At 36.5% G+C, this 10,799-nt stretch overlaps 1 protein-coding gene across 1 annotated transcript; it reads left to right on the forward strand.

The window, feature by feature from the left end:
* Positions 1 to 2,821: 2,821 nt before the first annotated feature.
* On the forward strand, positions 2,822 to 6,592 carry LOC126752674 (exonuclease 3'-5' domain-containing protein 2-like). The gene is made up of 2 exons (XM_050463643.1): positions 2,822 to 3,107; positions 5,859 to 6,592. The coding sequence occupies exons 1-2, from the start codon at positions 2,962 to 2,964 to the stop codon at positions 6,412 to 6,414; spliced, it is 702 nt and encodes a 233-aa protein (XP_050319600.1). The 5' UTR covers positions 2,822 to 2,961; the 3' UTR covers positions 6,415 to 6,592.
* The last annotated feature ends 4,207 nt before the right edge of the window (positions 6,593 to 10,799 follow it).

Genomic DNA, 10,799 nt, shown 5'->3' on the forward strand with positions numbered 1-10,799 from the left:
AAATCATAATATTTCTTTTTGTTTTTATTACAAAAAAACATAAAAATAGATAACGCGCCATATACATATATATTCGTGAATCGGAATTAAAAACGAATTTTTTAAGACATTTCCCGTGAATATTGGTGCACGTTTTCGGAAAAGCCGCTCTGCTGAACATTTACCAAAAAATGGTTCAATTAAAAAATAAACACGTTTTTATAGATTTTTTTATCAGTAAGATCGGCGCGGTTGGTTTTTATTCTTTTCTTGTGATAAAAAAGACAGAAAACAACATAATAAAACAATTACGATAAGATTATGCGCGATGTGTGTATATATGTACATATATGGCACCACTGTTTTGAATTGATTGTTTTCGAAATATCGATACTCTCGATATTCAGGAGTGAACGAGAATCGATAAGAATCAGAAATACGCTACATAAAAAGTTATTACAGTCTATAAAAGCTTTGGAAATTTATTTGCTATTATCATAGTATTTTGATTTTGGAAAAAACATTAATAAAAACTTGTAAAGAAGGATTAAAAGCAGGAAGCAGAGGAAGAGCACGAAGGACCTGGCGTCGCTTGAAAACTCCAATTGGCGCCACATAGCAAAAAGGAGAAACGGCTGGCACACTGTTGTTAATTCGGCTATAACCGCGTAAGCGGTGTCTACGCTAGTAAAGAAGAAGAAGAATACCCACGACGAAGTTTTCGTCACCGCAAGGCTAGAGGACAGTGCAGGAGAGCTTTGACTTGTCTCGATCTATATTCCCATGACGATGAGGTGGAGCCACCTCTGTATCTCTAGTGGAGGCCAAACGAAGAAGTGCCGGCGATATAATCGGCTCAGATAATAGCTCGGATCTCATTATTTCAGAAAATCGGGCATAAATGCGAAAGGTGTTACTTTTCGATTTTATATGTACATATATTGTGAAAACCTATTTGCAATAGGAGGAACTTGGAGGTGGAGAGTTGTAGACGATCATTCCTTCTCTGATCATATCATCTGGCTCTCCTCCTTCTACGTGAACCGTGTTAGATTAGTCCATGTATGTACCTAAGGTTTGAAAACTAGCCTATTTACTTGAACATTAGGAGTAGAATACTGAGGATAAAACTGTTAAGGACCCAGCATTCCCACAGCAAAGCTCTGCACGCTGTATATATATATATGTATATTCCTCTTTGCGATAGACTACGACCATTATATCGCAAAGAGGAAGATACAGTGGAGAGTGGGGTCGTGCAAAGTTATCTCGTGAGGTTAACAGGGGTACCAAATGGACAGGGGTACTTTACCTACTGCTTTCGATAATGTTGGTAAATTATCTACTAAAGCACTAAGAACAGGCTGTCGGGAGAAAGCCTAGTAGCTTCATAAACATTTTGAATTGTTAATTTTGTATTAAATATTAATTTTTTTACTTTTATCATTGTTCTTTTTTGGAGTATTCTTTAGACAAGAAACGATTTTATCTTCATTTTCTTTTCTTAGTATTTTTCATAAAATTGTCACATCCATTTTTCAACATTTCGTCAGCAATTATCTTCGTTAAAATTTCCATATTTGTAAGCAACACGTTCTGCACCAAATAATTACTGCAGTATTGCAGGAAAGTATCAGCTGAGCATCAGTAACAGAGTATCAACTTAGCAACACGGTTGCAGTACTGCGGTAATTATTAAGCAGCTCGAACACAACCGATGGTGCCCTTGTGGTAGAAGGAAATTTTCTACATACCGTCAACGAACTAATGGAAGAGCACCTCAATGTCAAAGTCATCCTTGATGAATAAAAGCGACTTTGTCGGTAATTATTTTCCAACTTTGCATATTTTATTATATTTTGCGTAGTTTTGCTTCTCGGTCTCAATGGATAAATCTTTCTCCGTATCCGTGCTGCTGTAATTCCAAGCCTTTCTTAGTGCTGGCCACACTAGGTGTGAGTGAAATCCGACGTTTTCTTTAAAATAACGCAAATACGGGGATGTTCGAGTCTCAATCATTGCAGCAGTATCGCAAGGCATCATATTCGACGCAAAAATGTTGCATCAGCTGATCAGTATCAGCTGAGTATCTGCAGAAAAGCAACACTGTCGCAATATTGCTGCAGTTATTTGCTTGCTCGAACATCCCTTACTTTATAATTTTTATTTACTTTAAAACTACAGAATAATCATACTTATTTGAATAAATCGATCGATTTCTCTGTTTAAATTGATTTAGTAATTATATTTTACTGTGACACATGTCAAATTTGTAAAGCTCAATGCATAATAATTTTGATGACATATACACTACGATAGTGCATGACTGCCATAAATATCGATTCAATAGCGGCCAACCATCGACATTTCTTCCACTTATTGCTATTGTAACGGATTTTTCCATAAATCCTCTACTTTGTAACTCAATCTTGAGTTTGATAACTGGATTGACTTGCAGTTTTATTAACTCCCAATTTAATAGCTATACACTTATACTTATTTCTAATTACAATATTAACTCATTATTCGGGCTTAAAACTTCTTATTTATATCTCAATTGCTCTTTACACGAAAGCTAGAAAGCTAGAACAGTGTTATATGCACAATCCGGCAGCCCTTCAATAGTAGATTGTTTCCAAAATAACATGAAACCTAAAAAAAACTTGAACATTCTGGCAACTTCGTTGTCCGCTCGATCTGGCAATTTATTGTCAAAGTCCATCTTGATTACAAGTTATGTACTTATTTATATGTACATACATATGTATGTGGTATATATAAAAAGGGGAATCACATGATAAAACGCCACGTCCAGTATGTCAAATCTGATCGCTATTTTCAGGGTTTCTACTGTGCTACTTTCATTGAATCAGTGCTATTGCAACGCGCAAGGTTGTGAAATAAAGTGTAGCAAAAATTTAATTTTCTTGTGAAGTAAAAAGTATTTTCAAACGGAATAAACAAAGTCGTTAGTTAATAACTATGTCTGGACCAAATATATTGCAATCCGTTGCTATAGGTGTAGGTGCTGGCCTACTATATCACTTGCTGAACACGTCTTCCGAGAAAAAAGTCGAATTGATTGAGAACTTCCAACAATGTGTTGAAGCCGTTAAGATTTTACGGAAGTGAGAAAACATAAGTATAGTACATATATCTTTTTCATCACAAATTATTAAATCCGTATGAAATATTTTAACACCTACTCATAGGAATTTAGTGCAACCACACTTTTAGACTTATGTATGTATGTACATATGTCTTCAGTTCTTTTGTGTCGTACTCCTTCAACACGCAAAGGAACTATTAATTGTTAGAAGGCAATTCTTTTGTTATTGTGTGAACAAAAATAATTGAACAAAAGTTAAATCTTATCTTATATCTTATTTGTACTTACATATGTACTTATATAAAAATGAATCGCAAAATGTGTTGCTAAGCGCATAACTCAACAACGCCTGGACCAATTTTGCCAATTCTTTTTTTAAAAGATTCGTTGCGGTTCAAGGAGGGTTTTTACGGCAAGAAAAACCCGATTAATTTCCGGAAAACCCCTAAAAACAGCCCTTTTATTTTTACCATACAAATGAATGAATGTTTGTTTGTTAGTAACGCTAAGAGAACGGCTGCACCAATCTTGATGAAATTTTCAGAGGTTGTTCGTCGTGGATCTGGGAAGGTTTAGAAATAAAAATACCTTGTACTTTTCATGAGGAAAAGTCGGAAAATTGGATGATTCCAAAAAGTAACTTTTTTCCATACAAATTTTGTACAATTTTTGTTTGTTTTGTTTTTCAACATTTTAATTTGTAAATTATTTGAATCGTTCAATTTCGGTCGATTGCTTTTTTATTCCGGCTATTCAAAAGAAAAATTATTGAAAACTATTCAGTGTAAAATATATATAAATAGGTAGAAACGAATTAGTGAAGTATTAGTGGATATAAAAGTTAAAAATATAAATGTAAAATTTATTACAAATCGGAGAAACACGCACTTTAAATAGTTGAATTTTTGAACTTTAAATGCAAATATCTCAAAAACCATAAGTCAGCGGCAACTATATACTTACATACATACATATTTTTTTCTTGATGTGAAGGGCCTCCTCTATCCGTACATACTAATTTTAACACCGAAATCGGGGATGTTATTCTAAGATTTACCCAAGCTCCCCTCTCCGCACATACCCCATTTATAACGAAATTCGTTTTCAGTTCCCGACCGCCAAGGTAATCGGAATCGTGGCACATAAATTACCCACAATCGTCAATATCGCCAAAGTGTATTGCGCAGTCCACTGTTTCATTAATTTTGAAGGAAATGCTCCCAATACTGGAATGCACTTTTGGCAGTGTACGCGAATACTATCACAAGTATTTAGTTGATAATTTATTTGTGGCTTTAGAGTAATATATGGTAAACCTTGTATTTTTTTTACTATTGACACTTTTTTTGTAAAAAATTTATTGATAATTATTTCGTTAAAAAAACGAAACACATTTTTACAAGTCTGAAAATTCGCAAAAATTGATGTAGCGCTAAAAATATACGTCCCTTGGTTTCCGATTGAACAAGTTTCTAAAATCACATTTCATATTTAACATTTTCACGTTATCTTTTAATGTATTATATGTAGCTTCGTGTAGTCGCGACAGCTGCGTAGTTTGGTTTTGTTTAGTTTTAAATATCACGAAACGGCGATGAATCCACAGTGTAATTGAGAGCTTCAACAAATATATTGGGTAGTCGAAAAAGTCTTTTCGTATTTCTCATAAAATTTCAACTTATTTCGTTTTTAATATTTATAATAATAAATAAATAAACAAATACATATGTACCATTTTGGTCGATTTCTTTTTGCCATTTTTCCTAGACACATTATTCCATCTGTGTAAATCGAAATTTCGAAATTTCCAGAACGGAAGCGAGCGAACCATTGTTGTGCTACACGAACTGATACAGCATCGTCTCCGTAAACTTCACAAATTTCATTGGTGGCTTGCGTGGCATTCTTACCTTTTTTATACAAATATTTAAAAATATAGCGATTTTTTTTTTGAATTTTTAACAGTTGTAACTCAACTTTGACGAATTTAATTTTTAATTTTTCCAACACTATATGGTGTGACACAATGTGATTGGTGGCACTGATGATATACGACTGCAAAGACTTTTTCGACTATCCAATATATAGTGTTTAAAAATTTTATTGAACTCGAGACTTTTTTCTTATAATAACTGACTATTCAAAAGTCTTGACAGTACTTAAAATGTTTAATGAATGGCTAAACAGAGCAAAAGTTTTGCCAAAGGATCAGAACTTTCCAAATCTTAAAATAGCTCTGTACATGCTCAGAGGTCTTCACAGACGAGTCTTTGTGGTCATCCAACACACAAAGAAGCTTGTGTGGTCCACTAAAAGAGGCAAGCTACTCCAGCGATCATTCAAGCACACACGTTAATTTCATGTTTAGGGATGCATCGTAAAATAAGGATTTGGTAAACTAGCCATCGTGGATTTCTGCAATCAACAGATATGTGATTTGGGGCAGGAAGCAGGGACTGGGTTCTTTAAGAAGACAACCACCCAAAACATCGAAGTCGCTGTGTATGTTGCTGGAAAGAGGTTAAACGGGACAGCTTCTTTAGATTGGCCTTCAGAGTAAACCCGATCGAAAACGTTTGTGCACTTATAAATATGAAATTATGAGGAAAAAATATGTTAATAATAAATCAATTAAAAAATGGAGGTGACCTATTATTATAATTTTGTTGACCGTTCTTAAGATACTTTTATCTCTTCAATGACATTAGCTGATTGCTTTCTTTTTGAACCTATTGTAAATAATTCTGTCTTTGTTTATTTCTATTTTCAGGCATTGTAATGAAGTTCCAGCACTCGGCTTGGACTGTGAATGGGTGGACGCTCCGTATGTGTCCGTATTGCAGTTATGCAGTCACAAGGGATATTGTGCTGTTATAAGATTATGTAAAATGGAAAGCATACCCATGTCCCTGTGCAATCTACTAAGTGATCGCAAGGTGGTTAAAGTTGGTGTTGGCACCGCAAAAGATTGCGAACATTTGGAAGAATGTGACCTACCGACAAAATCCGCATTGGATTTGCGTTTTGTGGCCAAACTGACCGGTGCAAAAGCGCAAAACTTGGCTGAAATGTATAAGGCTGTTGTGGGTGGTACCTTGAAAAAAGATTTAGAGCTAATTCGATCCGATTGGGAGGCGGACACATTGACTCCTCAACAAATTCAATATGCTGCTGATGATGCTATAGCTGGCATAGAGATCTATAAGGCGTTAGCCAATAAAGTGTCAGATGTAAAAGTTTTCGAGAAATTTTATGATATGGACTACGTACCTCATTGGCACAATGGTTTGGAAAGTGTGGCGTCAGATGAATGTTGCCTTCAGTAAATACTTATATTGAGCCCTTTTCGTGAATATAATCTAATCGCCAAAAATCACATTTTACAGAAGAAGATTTTTTATGCTTAATGATGTGTTAAGGATTTATTTGAGCAAGATTATTATTATTATGTACAAAAAATTGTCTGATTTAATAAAGTGTCTTCCAGCGCTTTTTTAAAATGTATGTAAAACTATTAATGTTTATTTCAAATGAGGTGTAAAGACAATCTGCTACATTATAAGTTTGGCCCATAACTATATTTCAGAGGTTTGCCAAGAGATGGCCTAGCTTAAATATTATTACGTTGTTCCAATATTCCGAATATGCGATGGAAAGTTACTATGGGTCTTCTTCATTATATTATATTCATTATACATATGCGTAAACAAAAATATTTTTTATCACTCAAATACAGCGTTTATTAATAGAGATGACGTGGCAGCTCTTGGTGGTCATGTTTGTTTACGAATTTATGATACATTTTGTTACTGTGTTCAGTTTTGCCATTTTATCATGTTACGTTTTATTTTGGTACAACGCTTGAAAATTGTCCAAGATTAACACGCAGTTTCATCTTCTCAAAATAGGTCTATTTCTGGCTTAATGGCTTCGTCAACAAACGGTGCGGTGAGTCGAACCCTCTTTTGCTTCAAGAAACGCAATTGCAACCTCAAAATTTTACCATTTGGTGTCGATTGTAGTATGGCGGCTTCATCGGGTCTTATTTCCTTCGAAATAAAGGGTAGTTTCCAGCTCTCAAGAAATGTAAAAACTTCATATAAAAAACGCTTAACAAATGGTCAAGAAAATTTCCTGCGGTATATTTTCTTGTGCTAGTATACAGCTGTAAACAAATCTTGTACTAATTTTTAATACATTTTTTTCAATAAAATGCGAATATGGCAACGCTGGTTTTACGAAGAAACATGAAATCAACAATTGTTTCTTGAAGGAAATTCAAAGTAATCGTTAAATTCATCCTAAATTAGTTAAAATCATTATTATGAAGTATCAGTTAATTTTGAAATTTTGTATAAAACCTACTAATGTTCATTCACATTCCTTAAATCGTAATTATTAAATTATTCTTTTTCTCTTCTAATGTGCATCATTCACAATGCGTAACCTGCTGTCAAAATTACTTGACTACAACTAAAGAAATAAGGAATTTTTTTCTTGAACATTTACTTGAGAGCTAACGGACCTAAAGGCGGGAAATGCCATTACAATTAATAGCGAGTATTATAACACCATGTTACCGGAGTTTTTGGACACTTCTTCTTCTTAATTGGCGTAGACACCGCTTACGCGATTATAGCCGAGCTAACAACAGCGCGCCAGTCGTTTCTTCTTTTCGCTACGTGGCGCCAATTGGATATTCCCAGCGAAGCCAGGTCCTTCTCCACTTGGTCCTTCCAACGGAGTGGAGGTCTTCTTCTTCCTCTGCTTCCCCCGGCGGGTACTGCGTCGAATACTTTCTGAGCTGGAGTGTTTTCATCCATCCGGACAACATGACCTAGCCAGCGTAGCCGCTGTCTTTTAATTCGCTGAACTATATCAATGTCGTCGTATATCTCGAACAGCTCATCGTTCCATCGAACGCGATATTCGCCGTGGCCAATGCGCAAAGGACCATAAATCTTTCGCAGAATTTTTCTCTCGAAAACTCGCAACGTCGACTCATCGGTTGCCGTCATCGCCCAAGCCTCTGCACCATATAGCAGGACGGGAATTATGAGCGACTTATAGAGTTTAGTTTTTGTTCATCGAGAGAGGACTTTACTTTTCAATTGCCTACTCAGTCCGAAGTAGCACCTGTTGGCAAGAGCAAACCTGCGTTGGATTTCTAGGCTGTATTGTTGGTGGTGTTTACGCTGGTTCCAAGATAGACGAAATTATCTACGACTTCAAAGTTATGACTGTCAACAGTGACGTGAGTGCCAGGAAATTCAAAGTAATTGTTAAATGTCGCGAGTGCGACGACTGTTTGTTTGATGACAGGAGATATTTCGTTTTGCCCTCGTTCAGTGCCAGACCCATTTTCTGGTTTTTCTTGTCCAGCCTGGAGAAAGCAGAACTAACGGCGCGGGTGTTGAGGCCGATGATATCAATATCGTCGGTATACGCCAGCAAATGTACACTCTTATAGAAGATTGTACCGGCTCGAACTATTTTCTCCAGCAGTAGATTGAAGAAGTCGCACGATAGGGAGTCACCTTGTCTGAAACCTCGTTTGGTATCGAGCGGCTCGGAGAGGTCCTTCCCGATCCTGATGGAGCTTTTGGTGTTACTCAACGTCAGTTTACACAGCCGTATTAGTTTTGCGGGGATACCAAATTCAGACATCGCGGCATAAAGGCAGCTCCTTTTCGTGCTGTCGAAAGCAGCTTTGAAATCGACGAATAAGTGGTGTGTGTCGATTCTTCTTTCACGGGTCTTTTCCAAGATTTGGCGCATGGTGAATATCTGGTCGGTTGTTGAATTACCAGGTCTGAAGCCACACTGATAAGGTCCAATCAGTTTGTTGACGGTGGGCTTTAATCTTTCACACAATACGCTCGATAGAATCTTATATGCGATGTTGAGGAGGCTAATCCCACGGTAGTTGGCGCAGATTGTGGGGTCTCCTTTTTTATGGATTGGGCATAGCACACTTAAATTCCAATCGTTGGGCATGCTTTCGTCCGACCATATTTTACAAAGAAGCTGATGCATGCTCCTTATCAGTTCTTCGCCGCCGTGTTTGAATAGCTCGGCCGGCAATCCGTCGGCCCCTGCCGCTTTGTTGTTTTTCAGGCGGGCAATTGCTATTCGAACTTCTTCATGGTCGGGTAATGGAACGTCTGCTCCATCGTCATCGATTGGGGAATAGGATTCACCTTCTCCTGGTGTTGTGCATTCACTGCCATTCAGCAGGTTGGAGAAGTGTTCCCTCCATAATTTAAGTATGCTCTGGGCATCGGTGCTAGATCACCTTTGGGGGTTCTACAAGAGTATGCTCCGGTCTTGAAACCTTCTGTAAGCCGCCGCATTTTTTCGTAGAATTTTCGAGCATTACCCCTGTCGGCCAGCTTATCAAGCTCTTCGTACTCACGCATTTCAGCCTCTTTCTTCTTCTGTCTGCAAATGCGTCTCGCTCTTTTTTGGACACAGTGCGTGCAAAATTTGGCGACTCGTTAACTTCGAGAAATGGCCTCAAGGCTGTATCTCCGAAACTATTACTCGGTGTTGTAGGATTAATAAGACAGTGAAAAAAATTGATTTTTTGAAATCCGTAAACCCATGTAAACCCTTAACCAGATATGCAAAGAAAGCAGTGGTGGCCATTTGGCAGACATTTTGTTCAAATCATAAATGGAATATAATTAAATACATCACGTCATTCTTTTTTGTAGACCCTTTATGTGGAACTTTGTGTCTGTTTAATGGGAAGTTCTTCTCCATCAGTTCAATATATAATAAACATCAGCCAAATATTCTCATATTCTGTTGGACGTTTGTAGTGAACAATGCTGATCGAAGAATCAAAAAAATCACATGCGAAACCTGGTTAACTATCCAAATCAACGGCAAAGTTGAATATCTATGACGTCAGGGTAATGCTCTGTATTTGGTGGAATAGGAAGGGCGTGCTGTATTATGAGCTTCTAGAACCGTGCAAAATATCAACGAGGAACGCTACCAGCAACATTTCATCAAATTGAAGTCAGCGATTTTGGGAAAATACTTGAAATTTGCAACTAGACATCGTGTCCCATAAGGATCGTGCAAATATCAGTTTACGCACAGCATTAATAGTTTTAAAAATAACATCTGATTTTGGGTGACTTCCACGAAATTCGTCTTTGAGTGATCAATGAGCTCGATTTGATTCACCATTTTGTCGATATAAACAATGGTTCTTGATGAAGCCTCATTGTCAAAAATTTAATTAAGTTCGTCTATGCATTCTGATTTATGAGTTAATCCTCGTTGAAAGTTGTAAAAAAACAATCGCACGAAAATGTTCGTGATATAATTCCATTTTTTGGCCGATATGAATATTTTAAGTTACTGTAAGCAACAAGAAAAAACGTGCGTATATCGAAATTTTTTGAGTATGTAAACATCAAAAATGTCAAAATTTACGATTAAGTTGTGAGTTGTCAGATTGCAACACCAGATTGTGAAATCCGGAATTATAGAAGGTAGCCCATGTAAATTAAAAAATCCTCCAGATCTCATGGAAATTTTTTAAGTTGTTAAAAAATAGTTTGGTAGTAAACCATCCATTCTTCTGTTTGTTTAAATTATGTAATAATGTATGTATGTATGTACTTATGTAAATATTAGGGAAGTCCATTAATCATTTACCCACTATTACAAAGAGATATTGACCAAATCGCTCGAA

This window comes from Bactrocera neohumeralis, chromosome 3, assembly GCF_024586455.1.
Source record: "Bactrocera neohumeralis isolate Rockhampton chromosome 3, APGP_CSIRO_Bneo_wtdbg2-racon-allhic-juicebox.fasta_v2, whole genome shotgun sequence".
Lineage (NCBI taxonomy): Eukaryota > Metazoa > Arthropoda > Insecta > Diptera > Tephritidae > Bactrocera > Bactrocera neohumeralis.